The sequence below is a fragment of the Podarcis muralis genome, chromosome 1 (genome assembly GCF_964188315.1).
Source record: "Podarcis muralis chromosome 1, rPodMur119.hap1.1, whole genome shotgun sequence".
In the NCBI taxonomy this organism is placed as follows: Eukaryota; Metazoa; Chordata; class Lepidosauria; order Squamata; family Lacertidae; genus Podarcis; species Podarcis muralis.
This window is the reverse complement of record NC_135655.1, coordinates 46,462,928-46,481,332: the sequence shown is the minus strand read 5'-3', so window position 1 is coordinate 46,481,332 and position 18,405 is coordinate 46,462,928. Positions and strand designations below refer to the sequence as shown.

Genomic DNA, 18,405 nt, shown 5'->3' with positions numbered 1-18,405 from the left:
ATACTGACCTACCTTACTGGGCTATTGTGGGAAGTACAATATAATTTATGTGGAGTACTCGGAACACACACACACACACACACACACACACACACACTGTATATATGCTAAGTCTTATTAACAGTATTATCACCAACGGTATACTAACAACAGCACTTGCATCAATTACATTATCCCCCAGCTGAAGTGCATCAGCTGTTAAGGTGGCTGGGGCTCCTTACAGGTGAGACGCCTGCGGCAATTATCCACCTCATTGCTCGCCCACCCACAAAGCTTGCCAAAGTGACATATGCTTAAAAGAAATGCAAAGGAATGATTTACGGCTCCTGAACTTGGTGATACAGTCTAGGTTCAAAGCTCTTCCTCCAAGAAGGAGCAGAAGGGACTAAAGATGGAGTCAGGCTGTTAGCAAAGGTGCCAGAGCAATTCACAGAAACCACTGATCTTTGTTGCAAACATGCTTCCTTATAGGAATAACGCACTTGAGCTGGTCTACGGAGGGTATTCCCTTACCTGTGCTTTTGCCCATGGGTACACTGTCCCAACACTCACAATTAATTCTATAACAGGAAACTCTGTCCAGTTATCATTTGCACCAGGCAAAAACACTCCTCTCCTCCTGACCTTTGGCTAATTAGGCAATCTATAGCCTTTTAAAATGTGTTGGGGCAGGGTGTGTTATCATTTTGTTTGTTACTATGTCTTTTTATAATGCCCTGTGATCCTTGGACGAAGGGCAGTATAGAAAGTTAATAATAAATCCTGTTTGCATTAAGCTGCCGTTTGTAGGACGACAATGTCCCTACATCTTCCCAGCACGGTGATCCTTGATTAAAGGACTATACAGTGGTACCTCAGGTTAAGAACTTAATTTGTTCTGGAGGTCTGTTCTTAACCTAAAACTGTTCTTAACCTGAAGCACCACTTTAGCCACTGGGGCCTCCCACTGCCGATGCGCCGCTGGCACACAATTTCTGTTCTCATCCTGAAGCAAAGTTCTTAACCCGAGGTGCTATTTCTGGGTTAGCGGGGTCTGTAGCCTGAAGCATCTGTAACCTAAGGTACAAGAGTAAGCACCCCTTGTCACAAAATGGACTACAACTCTCATCATCCAGACTGGCTGGGGCAGATGGGATTTGGAGTCCACGCACAGCTACAGGGCCACAGGTGCCTCATCCCTGCAAAAAGAAAAAAGGGAAAAAGTAATTGAGATACATAGGAATGTGGCAAGCAGATGCCCGAGGCTGGAAGACAGACCATCGTCCGGGGTGGCTCACCGCCCCGAAGGAAGTTTCGAAAGGCGGGGCGGGCGCTCATCAGTCACTGCCGGGAAGAGCAGCAGCTCAGCGGCCGGACTTTTCAGCGGGACTACCAGGAGCAAGTGTACGGAGGGCTGCCCTGTCGCCATGGCAACAGAGACGCTTCCCTGTGTTCTCGCAGGAGCACGCAACCTCGCGAGATGAGGGAGGGAGGCTTCGGGCGTCTGCAGCCGCTCTCCGAAAATATAACCGAGTTCGTTCATTCCTTCTAGTCTGATGAATCCAGTTCCGAGTGGAAACCCACGTTAGTCTTCCAAAATAAATAAATAAAAAAATAAAAAAATTCTGCGGGCTTCGGAAACATCCCCCTTCGGGGGCCTGGGGAAGTGGGGTGCCTCTGCAAGGGTCACTTTCGGCACAGGTGTAAAATCAACAGGGGATGTACCCTCAGAAGCCCCGTTTTGCAGCCTCCGAGGAAAACGGGGGCTGCAATCCCAACCGTCTCTGTTGGGATCGCACCCCCACATCTCCCAGCTTCTGGATCTGCCTCAACTAAGGAGTGACTATGAAAGTGCGGTTTTGCCCATCACACTATAACCCTCAATGTTTGCTCAGCGTTGGCAGCTAAAACTCTGCGGTTGCACTGATCAAAAGACCCGTTTCAGCGGCCCATGCGAGGTGGGTGGCTGTGTCTCCGGGAAACGATAAGTTGCAATCCTAACACTCTTACTCCTGAGTAAGTCTCACAGATGTGGTTAGGATCGCAGCCGTGTGTGTGTCTTCCGTATTTCGACCCCAACTTTGGGGCAAAGCGGCAAAATAATTAAAAACCAAAAAATGGCCGAAACTCAAAACATTGCTTTATTTAAGAAATTAAAAAAACGACATTCCTCTGGGAGGTATTCGCTTGGTGGCCTTTTTCCGGTAGGAACTTCTGTCGTCTCACGGATGAAACCTTTCCCAGCTTTAGCCCGCCACCACTGCTGTGCATCGGGGCCAACAACAACTGAAACGCGGGGAAAATACGACGCGGGCTCCGAGCTGCCAACTCAGGGCCGAAAGGAGCGACGTCTGTAATGCCAGCGCTTCTGGGTGCTTTGCTGCATTCCCAACGCAGCCCGGGAAACACGCCGTTGCTGAGCAGAGCCCTGGCTTGTGGTGGTGGAGGAGGGGGGGGTCCCTCCAGCCGCTCGCCTGCTTCGCTTGGGGGCGAGCTAGAGAACGCGCTGAGCCGCCGGGGCGCCGCTCTTCGCCTCGGAGGCTCCTCGGGAGAGGCAGAGCCTGCTAAACGCGCGCAGGGTGTGTGTGGGTGTGTGTGTGTGGGGGGGTTGTCTGCGGCCTGGCCGCGAGCGCCGCAAGGGCCGCCGGTCCATGGGCAGCCGAGCGGCGGGTGCGCGCGCGCGCGACCCCGGGGCCCGGACGTAAGATGGCGGCGGCGTTGGCGGGGGGTGGGGGGAGGAGGAGAAGGCGGAGGAGGGGGTGGCGGCTCCTGTGGCTGTCGCGAGGCTCGGGCTGTGGAAGCGGCGAGCAGCTGTGGCCGGGCTCGCAGGGCGGATAGAGCGAGCGGGGGCTCGGGCCTGGCGGGACCCGGGCCAGGGCGCCATGGGCTCCCAGGTGCTGCAGATTCTGCGCCAGGGGGTGTGGGCGGCTCTGAGCGGCGGCTGGTACCAGGACCCGCACCAGGGCGCCGGGGTCAACGCGCTGCACCTCTACCTGTGGCTCTTCCTGCTCGGCTTCCCCTTCACGCTGTACATGGTGAGTGAGGGGCCCGGCCTAACTCTCCTCGGTCCCTGCCTCTTCCCTTCAGGGGGGGTCTCCCTTCCCAGCCGGACTGCGCTGGCTAGCTGCCGCCCGACCCCCCTCAGCCGCTCTCTCCCCTTCACCCCGCGTTCCCACTTTATTTCCGAGGCTTTTTCTCCCAGGCGGAGGGTGGTTCTTTTCCACAGGTACCGCTGCCAGTCCGTTCAGATGGAGCGCTTGCATCTGGCGCGCCTGGAAATGTGAAATCGGCCGAACGGGGAGGCTGCTTCTCCTGCCACTTAAAAACGTAAACAGAAAATGAGTAATGGAAATGTGACATCTGGCCCGTCGGGTGTAATGGCTCTTTGGTGGTTTCTCCCCTTTTTTTTGGGTTTTGGTTTTAATATACTGTAAGGGTTGATCCGCTGGTTTGGGGCCGCTTCATGCGCAACAGAATTTATGCACAAAAAGTGCTTTGTGTAAGTGTGGAGGTGATGCTCCGTCTCTTGTGTAAATAGTAGTGGGTGGCAGTTTTACACGTGGGATCCTCTTGCTGTGTGTCTTGTGCCCTCTGAATCCTCTACTGGCTGCAGCTTCTCAACATGTGTACACTACCCTGCACGCAGCAGCAGAGAAAGGCCTGTGCATAAATCACACCATTGCACATCTTTGCTGTGATTGTTATCGTTGTGGTCCCTAAAAGTACAGAAACAGCTGGAAGGGAAATGTTACTGCTAATGTTGCAAAATATATCTGTGAGGTCGGGTAGAAGATGTTCTCTCTTGCACAGAGAATACCACAGCTGGAGTTCTGATAAATACCCGAAGGTTCAGGCCCTGGCTACTCTTTTTATCTTTGGTCATGCTGATGTCTGTTGCTAAGTTTAACTTGTATAAATGTGAGTTAAAAGGCTGAAGTATAGAATGCATTTATGTATGCCTTAGGTGGAATGTTGCCCTGGTAATAACAAGTATAGGAACACTTGTCTGTCTTCTGATGTGGAGGGTCAGCACTTAACTATTGGGATAGGACAAAGATTGCACACAAGTCTGAAAAGCTACGGCACTTTCTGCTAGTATGGTTTAAATTTGGAGCCATAACTTTTCAGACGTTTTTGGATTGCAACTCTTAGCCACTGGTCAGGGATGATGGGAATCATACTTGAGCAATATCTGGAGGGCCACAGTTTCCCTGCCCCATGTATACTGTGAGTTAATACGTGGGATGAATTATGTGGGATAGCAGTGAATCAAGTTCTCTTGCCATTTCATATTAAAGGTAAAGGTAAAGGTACCCCTGCCCGTACGGGCCAGTCTTGACAGACTCTGGGGTTGTGCGGCCATCTCACTCAAGAGGCCGGGGGCCAGCGCTGTCCACAGACATTATATACATATTAAATTACTATTAACTTTGGTCCAGTCATATTAGCTTGTAGGCTATGTGTACAATGTCTGTCGAATCCATGGATGTGCAATAAATTTGACAAGTGCAGAGTTTGAGACTCTGCTGCCCAGTCCTGGCCCAGCTCCTTTGTCCCTTTATTCTACCTTAAGGCACCTGGCTCCATGATGTATGTTGGTAGTATGCAGGATTTTTCTGAGAATCTTTTTTTCTAAATGCTTGCCTGCTGACATAATGACACTAACATTCTGGTGCCACTTTTGGTAATATAATTTTCAGGATCCAAAATGATTAACTGAGAGTGTTATGGAGTAGAATGGGGAAATGGGCACCTCTAGCTAGGGTTAGGGTTAGTGATATTATTTCACCCCCACTTCCATCGATGACTTTATTTTGCCTACTATACATGAGAATAATTTTTTTGTCAGTGTGGTGTTGCTGTGGCAACCAGACACTGATCACATTTCATTCCTGGTAAATTCAAGTAAACATACAAGGCAAAAGCTGACTTGTAAAAGATGTATGTGTGGTTCATCAAATGAGACTCCAGGGAGAACCCTGCATGAGCTTGCAACTATAGGAGTGAAGAGCTCAGTGCAAGTGTCTACTTGTTTCATTAGCAATTACTGCAGTTTGACAGGAGAGTAAACTCCTTGCAATTAAAAAAGTATTGGGAAAGGCTCCATGGCTATGGTTACATTTCTGAACTTCAGTCTTCTTGGCTTATTTCTTGTTATCACGCGTGTGGGGGAGGCTTTATCACATGATTGAAAGCAATATATTATTGGCAAGGAAATGGGAGACAGTGACAGCTCATGGCTTTCTATCCGAAGCTGTAATGTGTAATAGATGAGCAATCATAGTTTGCTTATGACTAAACATTTTCTAGCAAAAGCCATTTCTGAAAGTTGCCTTATCAGGCAAGTTGTCTTTCTGAAGGATAGCCAAGTGTAACTGGGATCCAGTACTCTTTTGTTTCTCTGGTAGTACTACAGACCATTAGAAATCAAACTGGCATATTTGGAATATGTTTTGGGTTGATTTGTACATAATTTGATACATGTATTTGCCTCAGTATGTGCCCACTTGCAGTTAACTTGTGCCTGTTGTGTGTCTACATCTAAAAACTTTGTAGTAGCATAGTCGATGTGGGAAGGCTAGATGAGTGATACAAACATGCTGAAGCAATTGCACAACTGTTTTGTCAACCTTTGTACTTAACCACTCAAGACACAGGCTCACTGTGTGGTTGTGAGGGTTTACTGGTGTTGGGTGATCCTTAAGGAACTTTTGTGCGGCCTCCACACTCTTCTTAGCACCTCCCAGACTTAATGCTTCTTTAAAATGTGTTCTTTCTAGTTCTAGTGGAGAGAAGCATGAACCTCTAGAGTGGCATTTTGAAAGGCCTAATTAAGGGGAAAAGGAAGAACTCCTCCAAATGTGCTGTGTTTCTAAATCCAACAGTTTCAGTGTGGTCATGGTTTAAGGGATGATATCATGAGCACGAGCATTTTGCAGTGACAGTGTTTCGATTTCTTTTTTAGCCTTTTATATAGCAGGAAGACATGTATTAGCTGTTGCTGGCTCATTGCCCACTTTGTAAATGCAAATTGTTCTTGGTGCCTCAGTAGGAAATGCAAAAGATGTTGTCTACCCTTCTCTTAAAACCTATTGTACATCATTGGAGAATGCTAACCCAAGCTACTGTGACTGTAGGAAGCTGCCTTACACCATGAGATCATTGGTCTGTCTAGCTCAGTGGCTCTCCAGGGTTTCATATAGGGGTCTCTCCCAGCAAAGCATGTGTTCTACCCCTGAGCTTCAGTACACTGCCCCGAACTGGAGTCTGCATGGGTAGGATATAGTTTGTAAAGGCCTGCTTTGCCAGGAGAAAAATATACAACGTGATGGAATTGAGTTGACATTTCAGAGCTGTTGCTGGAGCAATGACTGTTTTAGAATCCTCTTTCTTCAGATGCATAAGAATAATTATTGTTAGTCTATTGTGCCTACAAATAAGGAAAAAGCAGGAAAATGATAATCTATTAGATTCTTTGGGGAAAATAATTGTTGAATAACCTTGGATGGTAACAGGAAATAGATATAGATCAAATTTGGTTGTAAGTTAAATGGTTTGAATCATTATTGTCTGTTTTAACTTTTTCATATTTTGCCATGTGTGTAGTCTAGACATATTTTAAATAGATAGAACCACTGTGGTCATCTCATTCCTTACTTTTTGAAGTGCTGTTTACTGTAGGCATTCTGGAGCTGTGCCCTTGAAGCAGTTGCACAATACAGAAATATTTACAGCACATTTTTGAGGTAACTGGAGTCGTTTAGGATGTGGTTTGTGACTGTGTACAGGATTGGTTAGCTTCAAAATTACAGTTTCTCATTTTTCAAGCACATTTCAGGGTAAATCCCCCTGCCCCAGTTGGCACAGTGGCATAGACCAATAGCAAGGGTTGGTGTGGGTTTCTTACAGCCCAAGCTCTGCCTTATTTGTAATAGACCCTTCCCACTATGATCGGCAGTTTTAGCCATGCCTGTCTTTTGCCGTAAAGCCCTACTGCGTTGCTTATTGAGGGGCAGAATGAATGGGGCTAACTGCTGTACATGGGTGTGGCTATGTTGGCTGTTGCATAAGAAATATCCAGATGTGTGCCAGGAAGTGTTTCACCATTGTTGGTGTTTCAATTTGAGTCCTAAGCTTACGTATTTTTTCTTTCAAAAAGGGAGTTGTAGGGGGCAATCCTTTAACTAGAAGGAACAGTAGTAGGAACAATTTAGAGAATTCAGTACGCTCACCTGAAGTTTAGCTCACTTTGATTTGATTTAATATTTGCATTCCACTTTTCCAACACCAAATTTTGCACTCAAAGTGGCTCACAGTAATCACAATAACATGAGGAAAAACAAACTTCCATAATTGGGTGTAGATTCTGTTAATAATATGAAAAGCCTGAAAAACCGTACAAAGGTGACTATAGATTTTTATACTTGATTGAAGGGCTTTGTCTGCATTATGAATTGACTGTGTGTCAGTGATGAATAGAATCTTACCTGTGTCCTAGTAGCAGTTCCTATTATGCAAATATGTGGGAACCAGTGTACTGCTGTCAGCAGTTATATAGCTGCATTGTACAGGTTACTTTGCTTCAAAGAATGACAAACGTTCCTGTAGAGTCATAATGTCACACATGGAGATGTATTGGTACAGAAATTCTTAATTAATCTCTAACTTGGCTGTCTTCGTTGCCATGAGCGGGCTGAGCAATTCTCAGCTTGTGTCCTCCCTTGTTTCCCCCACCACCCCCCACCTGCTCATTTGCTACTGTTGGCCTTCCATATGAAGCAAAATATGTGTGTGTGTATATACTGAGCCAGTTTTGTTTTGTTGGTTTGGTGTTTGCTTAGGGCTTTTTATGTGCCTTTACATAAGTGCACAAAATGCTGCATTACTTCTGTACATTTCTGTAAGTCTAAAAAAGTTTTTGAAAGGACTATATTTGGAAGTGGCAGACAAGCAGAACTCTTGTCAACAGAGTGGTAAAAGGAAATTGCATCATGAAAGCCTGGAGGTACATTGTCGGTGTAGGGATAGATCTTTGCTATGCTAACATAAGGTTTGCTTTGAGTTCTGCCACCCAAAGAAATGCTCAGACCCTTAATGGGCATGTTAAAGCTTCTCCAAACTGTCTTATAAAAAGCCTAACAAATAACTCTGATATTTAGCACACACCAATGTGTTATGTTTAGAAATGCTGGTTGTGTTTTCCCTCCCCCATTGTCCATTTCACATCAGCTGTTGACTTGTTCCCAGGCTACACAGACATAATCATGTAAACACACACATACACACACACACACACACAATTCAGTTTACAGTACTTTAAATTTGGATGCAGACAGAGGAAGGGAGTTGGCAGGGCATGAGAGGAAATTGTGGTGTAAAACTGGGAAAGAATAAAAATGTGTAGGGAAAGTAGAGGATCTCTATTAATGCAGAGCTTAATTTGCAGGTTTAAATGGCTGAAGTGGCAAACCGAAAATAAGAGTCTTTTGGGGACAGCCATCTTTTCTCCTCAAGAATGTCCCTGGGAATGATGCTACGTTATGACGTGGGGTCATTCCCAAGGGCATTCTGTTCCAGGAACGTGGCTGGAGCAGCTGCACCACTGCTTGAAGCAACAGCAAGGCTTTTATTCAAGTGAGAAGAGAGATCTCTTGGTGTATTTAAGGCAGACTTCCCCAACCAGGTGTTTTGGACCCCAGCCAGCATGGTCAGTGATCAGGGCTGATGGGAGTTGTAGTCTGGAGGACACCAGGTTGGGGAAGGCTGATTTCAGGGTAGCATCATAAGATTAAAAATTCACCCTAAATTGACAATTGTTCCTTCCAGTTTTGAAAGGGATATTCAGTCCAGCACTAGTAAAAAATGGGGGGGGGGGGGACGACGACGCTATATGTTTGTTTTTTGTGTATAATTCAAATTGCTAGGTGTTTCTGATAGAAAAGTGTGGTACAAATAAAATAACAGTAAAAGTACAGTACGAATGTATCTTGCATAGGGTTATGATCTGGGGATGGTTTGTATATGCAAAAACGCTTATACTTGAACCATCCCTGTGTGAACAACGTTACCTTTCTGGAGCCAGTGCGGTGATTGGGCCTCGCCCTTCCCTGCCCCCAAGCAAATGAGACATCTCACAAGACCATCCCAGAGTGCAGTAAGCAAGGCAAAACTTAGAGCAAAAAGAGCTTTGAAACTCTCTGCATTCCATGCATTTAATATGTGTGATTCCAAACAACTGGCCTTCAACCACGTAAGGTTGAAATCACATTAAATGTGTGTAAGAGGTGATTGTAGTAATAATAGTTGCCATTGTTTCCTAGAAAGCCCTATATGCAACTTGGTACCCAGGTATTTAAAGAACCATCTTTTCTCATGTGAAACCTGCAGTTCATCAGGGACTGCTTTAAAGGTTTCCTTCCCCTCTTTGGAGGTTTGATGGGTGGTGACCAAGGAGAAGGCCTGGTCTGGCTATGGAATAACTTCCCAGAGATGCTTGCAGGGCACTTGCTTTGTTTGCTTTGAAATTATTTGAATAAAGCTTTTTATCTGAGCATCGATACTGGTTTTATTTTATATATAATAAATTGGTAATTGGTAAATCTTTAAGGTGCCATGTTTGCGGCAAAATACTAATACAGTGATCCCTCTGGAAATTGATTTTATTGTTGCTTCTGATGTTGGATTGCTGTTTGTGTTCTTCTTACAATGTTTTTCCTTTCTTGTGCTTTCTTGAGTTTTATTGATAATTTGGAATTAAACTTGGCTAAGGAATAACTAATAACAAATATTGTGACAGAGGGAGAGTCTTTTAAATCTTTCCACACCAGCACATAATTTTATAAACCTGTAACACATTTTCCCTAGCTCATATTTCTTAAAACTAAATACCCATACATATTTCATCTGTAGTGTCCCATAGATTGGCAACCTGAATTGTGCACATTATTCCCAGTGTGATGCTGCCATGCATTTATGTCACTGTGTTACGATAGTGGCAGCTTTATTTCCAGTTGTGTTCCTAGTACTGTACGACGTTTGCCTTTTCACCTCCTCAGCATATTTAGCTGATGCCTTTAGTGAACTGTTCACTCTTGTTCCAAAGATCTTACTTGAGTAGCCATAACTAGCAACTTTTCCTTTCTCTCCCCTTTCAACTAACTCCCTCATCTTTAAAAGATTTCTTTTTCTTCAAAGAGGAAACTGTGTAACTATGTTACTATGTCGAATGTCCAGACAATTTTCTTTTCACATATATGTTGAATTTGATACTGTCATGGGCCACTGTCATGGGCCCATCTTTAATCAGGTGCTGATGAGTATTAAACTGGGTCAAAACCCCTCTTGTCTGGTCTATGACAAACACTATTTCTCGAAGGTAAACTCGAGGGGTCTCTGATATACAGTGCTCCAAAAATAATTTAAAAAACAGAGATCAAACATTCAATTCTTAGACTCTGAGCTGAATAAATGTTTTGGATTCCTAAGCATCCTGGCAACGACATACATGGGTTTAAAAAAAAATCCATGGCAACTTCGGTTTGACAACTTCACTTTTGTTTATGAGCACTCTGAGGAACCTTTACTGTGTTGATTTGCATAATTAAAGGAGTTGCTGCATTTAAGTAGATATATCTCTGGGGGTGTTGAGGCAATTGGGTATTGCAGTGTTGTTTTCATCACCATGGTGCTTTAGGGCGGGGAGCGCTCAAGCTTGATCCAGTCTGGCAAGGTGAAGATGTTTCAATAAGTTACAAGGGGACAGTCCTCCTAAGTCAGGGAAAGGGTTAATATGCAGGGGAGTCTAGAACTCAGAGCATTAAATTACTGGTGTGGTAAAGAGGTTGAATTATTAGTTATACATTTTAAAATGAAGTTTTAAGTCAAGGTGCTCTTTGTGAATGAAAGATTGGTGGCTGTTGGTAAAATCTCAATACAGAACATTAATCTATTAATAATAGATTTGCCAGGGCAATCTTGTTTACCAAAGAACTGATTTCCACGGCATGTTCAAAGCTTACGAGTAGATTGTATGGAAGTACCTTTAAGCTTCACTTACTGGTGTGTCAACAGTATCCTTTTTGGAGTGAGTGATGCAACTGGAACTCTAAACCAGGGGTCGGCAAACTACGGTCCTTGGGCTGGATCAGGCCCACCTGGGTCCTAAATCTGGCCCGCACCATGAAGCTGCAACCCACCGTGAAGCTGAGACTCCTGGTGATGGCGATGGGAGGAAGAAGCCGAGCGGCGGTGTCTCTGCCAATCAAACACCGTGCCTGGTTTACTTCAGTGGTGTTTGATTGGCAGAGACGTCCCTGTGCCGGGCTGAGGTAAATCAGGTGCAGTGTTTGATTGGCAGAGCCTCTGCCGCTCAGCCTCTTCCTCCCGTCGCCATCACCGCTGCCCTGGTGCTCCTATGGGCCAGAAATCGGAGCGGATGAGCTCACTCTGCCTATCTGCTTCACGAAAAGCAGCCGCAGCGGTGGTGGTGCGCAGCCCCTGGGAAGGTAAGCGCAGGAGGAAGCCCGTTTCGTGCCACCGCAGCCAGCCCTTCGGCAAATGAGGCAGGGGGCCTGTCCAGGAAACCTGAAGACAACACAGACACGGTACAGCAAGCAGTACCCACCATGATCCTACCACCAGCTGCGTTCCTGGCCACCCAGGAAGCTGAACCACTGCAGGCTCGGGTGCGGGAACAGCAGCGGGTCGACGCTTAGGCACTGTGTCTTCAATCACCTCCGAAGCCAGAGAGGATTCACCTGGTGCCTGCTCCTGAGGATCCGGCACAGGTGCAGGTGCTTCAGACCCAAGGCCCTGCCCCAGTTCAGCCGGACCTGGAGGCGGGGACTCCTGTGCAGGCTGGGGTTCCTCCGGTTCAGCCTCTGAATCGGATTCCCAGGCCAGCACAGTATTCTTGTTATAAAAAAAGTGCGCCGGCCCTAGACACTCCATTGTGGCGCCCATAACCTAGGTTTAAGGTACCAGTTAGCTCCTAGCTTTCTTATCTCAGTTTCTAACACCAGTCAACCCTGAACAATTTGGTATCATCAGCAAACTTGGCTACCTCACTGCTCATCTAACGATGGATCATTTAACTGCGGAACAGTCTCCCTCGAGAGGTAGTGGACTCTCCTTCCTTGGAGGTTTTTAAGCAGCGGTTGAACGGCCATCTGTCATGAATGCTTTAGCTGAGTTTCCTGCATTGCAGGGGGTTGGACTAGATGACTCTTGGGGTCCCTTCCAACTAGTAAGATCATAGATTCTATGAGCAATATCAATCTCTGGGCAACTCCACGTTCTTTACACTTGTAGATATGTTACATATTTCTACACCACTTGATTTTAAAAAACCTCAAAGTGGTTTACAAAAGATAAAACAGTGAACAGTAGTTATGTTGAACAAATTTCAGTATTGTCCCCCCCCCCCCATTGCGGCGGGGTGCGCTCCCGTTGCTCGGTCCCAGCGCCTGCCAACCTAGCAGTTCGAAAGCACCTCCGAGTGCAAGTAGATAAATAGGGACCGCTTACTAGCGGGAAGGTAAACGGCGTTTCCGTGGACATCTTTTTATTTGCAACATAGTATTGTTTTGATTTATTTGCAACATAGTATTGATAATCACTGAAACTTATTCTCTCCAGTTTCTGCAGAGCATTAACATTTTTATTATTCAATTAAAGTATTATTTATTATAAAGACATCTGAAGGCAGTCCTGTTTAGGGAAGTTTTTAATGTTTGATGCTGTATTGTGTTTTTAATATTTGTTTGGGAGCCGCCCAGAGTGGCTGGGGAAACCCAGCCAGATGGGCAGGGTATAAATTGTTGTTGTTGTTGTTGTTGTTGTTGTTCTCTTCATACCTTGCATGAATCTCCTGAATTGTCTGACTCATTTCTAGGCTTCCTAGCCTGTAAATTTGAAGGTAAAGGTAAAGGTACCCCTGCCCATACGGGCCAGTCTTGACAGACTCTAGGGTTGTACGCCCATCTCACTCAAGAGGCCGGGGGCCAGCGCTGTCCAGAGACACTTCCGGGGCACGTGGCCAGCGTGACATCGCTGCATCTGGCGAGCCAGAGCCGCACACGGAAACGCCGTTTACCTTCCCGCTAGTAAGCGGTCCCTATTTATCTAATTGCACCCGGGAGTGCTTTCGAACTGCTAGGTTGGCAGGCGCTGGGACCGAACAACCGGAGCGCACCCCGCCGCGGGGATTCAAACCACCGACCTTTCGATTGGCAAGCCCTAGGCGCTGAGGCTTTTACCCACAGCGCCACCCGCGTCCCAAAATTTTGAAGGTACTTAATAGTAATTTGTGTGCTTCTATTCTCATATATGGTAGTACCTCCAGTTAAGTAACCCTCTGGTTACATAAACTTCGGGATGCGAAAGTGGCAAACCCAGAAGCATATTACAGTGGTACCTCGGGTTAAGTACTTAATTCGTTCTGGAGGTCCGTTCTTAACCTGAAACTGTTCTTAACCTGAAGCACCACTTTAGCTAATGGGGTCTCCCGCTGCCGCTGCGCCTCCGGAGCACGATTTCTGTTCTCATTCTGAAGCAAAGTTCTTAACCCGAGGTATTATTTCTGGGTTAGCGGAGTCTGTAACCTGAAGCGTATGTAACCCGAGGTACCACTGTACTGGGTTTTGCCGCGCCCGCATGCGCAGAAGCAGTCCTCAGGTTGCGGAAACCTTGGGATGCGATCGGACCTCCAGAGTGGATCCGTCCGCAACCGCAGGACTGTACACCTATACTGAATAAATATTCAAGGCAGTGATCTGCAATTTTTGACTGGCTTTGCTAGCCAAGCTACCAATTATGGCTGTCAGGTTCCTACCTCCTTCCCTGTTCTGATTTGGACCACTGTCACTGAGTAGTGGTTGAGGAAGCCCCCCTGTAGAAAAGAGAGCTTGGCCTATGATCTTGGCTGTTGCTGGGCAGTACGACTTGAAGTGCTGCTGTTGAAAAATAAGCCCATCATCACCCTTCCCTAACTCAGAGCAGGAAAAGGGGAAAGCTGCTTACTGTGCAGCAGAGGTACATGTAATTATAAAGGTGCAAATATGACCTTGGTGGAGAAACAGCAATGTTTAGTAGTGGCTCAGAACTCTTTAAGGGGTTTGTTATTGATAAAAAGATTTATTTGATGCACCAGTATGTGCTTGAACTTTTTATATACAGACATTCAGTAGTTTTTACTGATCTTTTAAAATACAAGAATATAGCTCATTTTAAACACAGAAATGACTGCTAGGTCTGTAGAATTCTATGTCCCTTTGTAACTGTACAGAATCTGAAAAGTTTTTGTAGTGATACCTTATGTTTGGCTGTAACACTGCAGTAGATCATAGTGGTCCAGATGTGTAGCCTAGAATAGGTCTGCACTAAAGCCTAATTGGGCTGCTTTGTTGAGCAAGATGAATTGTTCCAATGTTTAATGTGGCTGGAAGCTTGTCCAGTTGCTGCATCTTCAGAAACCTACAAAATACAAAGATAAAATGAGGCAATCATTATATTAAAATTTCTTAAACATGTTCAGTTATGATAGCTTGATCTTCTCTTTTGTTCCACCCACTTATTATTAAACTCTCATTGCCACTGGGATGTTTAATTGGTTATGTTTTCTTACATTTTTATTTATTGCTATATTTGTTGTGTGTGTAACAAAAAAAAAACCCCTTTAACCTGCTGATGATTTCAAGATTTCTGATTTGTACACCTTTGTTAATTGGGCTAGAGAAGTACTTTTTCAGAATAATGTGAATTTTGAAGTTTCATAACACTTAGCTACCTTTATTTAAACAGCAAACCTTATTTAAAACATGTTTATATTAGATTTCAGGGAGGTATACAGTATGAAACCAATACAATAAATGCATAAGCAAGCAACAGATAAAATAGTTGGCTGTTACGCTAATCTCTAGAGTTGAAGTAAAAGCTTTTTTTAAAAAAAATGCTTAATTGATGATAGCACTGTCGGAACCAAGTAGACCTGTTTGAGTAGGGCATTCCATTACTGGGATAACATGCCAAGAAAGCCCCCTCCCTTGTAAATGATTGAATGATTGTTGTTTTTCTGGTGGAAGAGGTAAATGTAGAAGAGCCCCAGCAGATGAATTTAGAGTATGAGTATGTTGATATGGGGAAAAGTACTGCTCCAGTAATGGGGCCCCAAGATGCTGTTGTTATTTTTTTATACAGTACTGCCCTTCTTCAGAAGATCATAGGGTGGTTCATAACAAAAAAATTCAAAATGAGAACACAAAATACATGATAAAAAACAAAAACAAACTAATGATCCGCTCCCCCAAACACATTTAAGAGGTCATACAATATTTAATCAGCCAAAGGCCTGGTTATAGCAAAACAGTAAGTTCAGGCTACATCTAGACAATCAGTTGTTTATATCTAAGGGAGTCAAATATTTTGAAGGGAAAGATAAAAGAATAAAAAGTAATTGTACTGAGTAAAACTGTGGTTGAGACTATCAGTTAAATGCATTATATAAAATATCCATTGTGAACCATTCATCAAACACTCCTGCAAATAACCTTTTCATTATATTCAACACTATATAAATGGAGAGTGCAAATTCTATTTTTAACAGTAGCAATTCAGAAGCCCACTTTCCTCTAATGCATATTTTCTTGCCAAATGGTCTCTGTGCCAAGTCATTTCCCTCTTATAAGGCTTCCTAAAATATACTTCCCACATTCTCTGTCCTTCCAAGATAGTATGGGGCTGGGCCAGGCCTGGGCTGTGCAGCATCCTTATCTAAAATCAAGCTTGGTCAATGGATCTGTGGTCAGTGTTGCATCCTGCTCTTTTCTGTGTTGGAAGGAGGTTCTAGCACCTGAGCATGCTGTCACAAGAGGCTTAGTATGTGAAGTCTCAGATACTGGGGTTCCCAGTTGGGGCCATGGAATCCTTGACACTAGCACATTTTTTCTTTATGTAGCTATGAACATGGAGTCATATTGGAGTCTGAGGGCTTTTGAATCATGAATGGATGGTTGAAACGGATGACCTTTAGAGTAGAATGGATCTGATGTATGTAGCAAGCTGGATAGTTGAAGAAAACGGAAAATTAATTGGGTATCCAGACTCATAGAACTGTGAGGAATGTACACCAAGAGCTTGATAATAGAGGCTGGATCTGTGCAGTAATAGCTAGAGGACGTTGCTGGAGTGAATCTGGCAGGTACTGTATATACATTGTGGCATAAGAAAGTGCCAGGTAAATAAAGTGACAGGAGTGTTGCTAGTTTTCCTTAGTGCATATTTCCCTGGTGTTGCCTTGTAATATCTTGAAGAAATACTGATGACCTGACACATTATATATATGTGCATGTACTGTCTCACACTGTTTAAATTGGAAAAATGCATTGTTAGAAACTGTATAGTGTTCTTATAATTGCTAGGTGGTTGCCTTGGTACCTGCTTACAACTATGGTTGAATGAATAAAAGTCATTTACATCTTGTCAGGAAAAAAAGTTTTAATTAGTGTAGCCTTCTGACAGCTTTCGTATGCATTAAGCTGCTGAAAAGAGATGGCTTGCTCAGGGTCTACAGTTTCTGATCTGTGTATAATCATTTGTTCATTAGAAAAAAAAGGAGTTGGAAGAGGATATTATCAGTTGGGATGATAATGATAATGAAAACACACATTTCATAGAATGATAAGGGAATTTTGATGAAGAATCATACCCTCCCTGTATAATCTTGTGCAAAATCGTCAGTGGATTTTTCTTTTAGTAAATTTTTTAAAATTTAATTTTGCAATATATAATAGACCTCTGCTGCCTTGCAGGTAAGGGTAGCTGACTTTGAGTTGCCTGTGTTAATGTGCGTGGTTCTTTCTGCTTTTCTTATTATTTGTCTAAAATTAATCATTACTTTCCGAGGTCACTGTACTTAGGTGATCAAGGGTTATTTTATTATTTTGCTTTGCCGTCTACTAGTCACCTGAGCCAATGATCATTACTAAGGGGTTTGTTGTTTTAAAAGGGGGAAAAAACCATGTAAAGTAATTCATGAGAGGACTGCAGAATTTCTGCTCCAGGTCCTACAGGTGGAAGCAAAAGTATGTCAGTGGTTCCATTACATGCAACCTTAGTACCATAACTTCCTTCCCTTTCTCTCAGGGTAACATTTAACAAAGGATGCATTATAGCTAAAATGGATTGGTGTGTCTGTGACTAAAGCTTTCTGCCTCAGAAGTGGAAAAAACTATTTGTAAACCTAAACAGAGGCTAGGGATTCTTTATATAGTGAAATCTAAATTCTTTATTGAGAGTAATGAAAGCAATATGAGGGTGGGAGAAGGAGGAATGAGCCTGGGGGTTGATTATGGAACTGTACAGTGAAAGCCTTGTTTCGTGTTTCCCTATTTGCCTTGACCAAAGGAAGCTATTTAAGTCTTCAGGTGAGGCTATTTCTGGCACTGTTACTTACGTTATTTTTCATGTGTATTGTAGTCATGACCTAGAAATGGGCACTTTTAAAAAAAGTCTCTTGGATAAGACTACCTTATCCCTTATATGTCCAGTAGATTATTGTGGCTACGTTTCTCCTGCAAGTTTCAAAGATCTCAGAAGCCTGACCAATAACTCACAGCAGGACTTTTAGTGTGGCTGCCCATGTACTTTGGAACAGAGTTCCTGTTGAGAAGTAACAGGTGCCGACTATCAGCTCTTTCTGGAAACAGTTGACAACATTTTTACTTTGACAGGCTTTCACGGCTGTATAAATGAGTATAGGCTATGAATACCTACTTGTTTTGTTTTTGTTCTGTTTTAAATATATATGGGGACTTGGGTTTATTTAAATGGTTTTTAAACTTTTTTTGGCTATTTTTTCTTGTACATCACGTTGGATGATTGTACAGAAGATGATTAATAAACTGATGATGGTGATAATAATAAATGCAAGATTTGATATAGAAAAATATTGTAGCTCAGAGCTAAACCTAAGAAATATTAATCCTCTTATTGAAAATTGCAAGAGATCTCATTGCTTTTGTCCCTGTGTTGTTGCAAATAAAGATGTGCTCTTCAGCCACTTTGAATAAGAGATATCTATATTAAAATACACAGGGAGGACATCCTGCTTCAGAAAATCACTCTTCACAAACAGTGTCAAGAACAGTGATATAGGAGGTAGAACAAGCCATGTTCATTCCCACTAACCCCCTCACATGTTTACTCAACTTTTAGCCTACCACCCAAAGAGGGCTGTTTTTTCAGTTGAATACATTTACTCAATTCAGTGTTACTTGCTAACGTTAATGAACTTGTGTGTGGTTAAATATGTGAATATGATTCAGGACTCTTCCCCATGACCCTAATATGTATAACAATAAGACCTGTTTTGGACAACATTGCATAGAATGCAGTATAAAAATGATATTTATAGAAGGTATATGCAGATTG

General features: G+C 43.8%; 1 protein-coding gene across 1 annotated transcript in view; it reads left to right on the top strand.

Annotated features, from left to right (window-relative positions):
- The first annotated feature begins 2,728 nt into the window (after positions 1 to 2,728).
- The window catches only part of PCNX1 (pecanex 1), a 79,610-nt gene continuing 63,933 nt past the window's right edge, over positions 2,729 to 18,405 (top strand). The window contains exon 1 of the mRNA XM_077919751.1: positions 2,729 to 3,014. Coding sequence (XP_077775877.1) covers positions 2,862 to 3,014 — 153 coding nt within the window. The 5' untranslated portion in view covers positions 2,729 to 2,861. The remainder of the gene's footprint in view (positions 3,015 to 18,405) is intronic.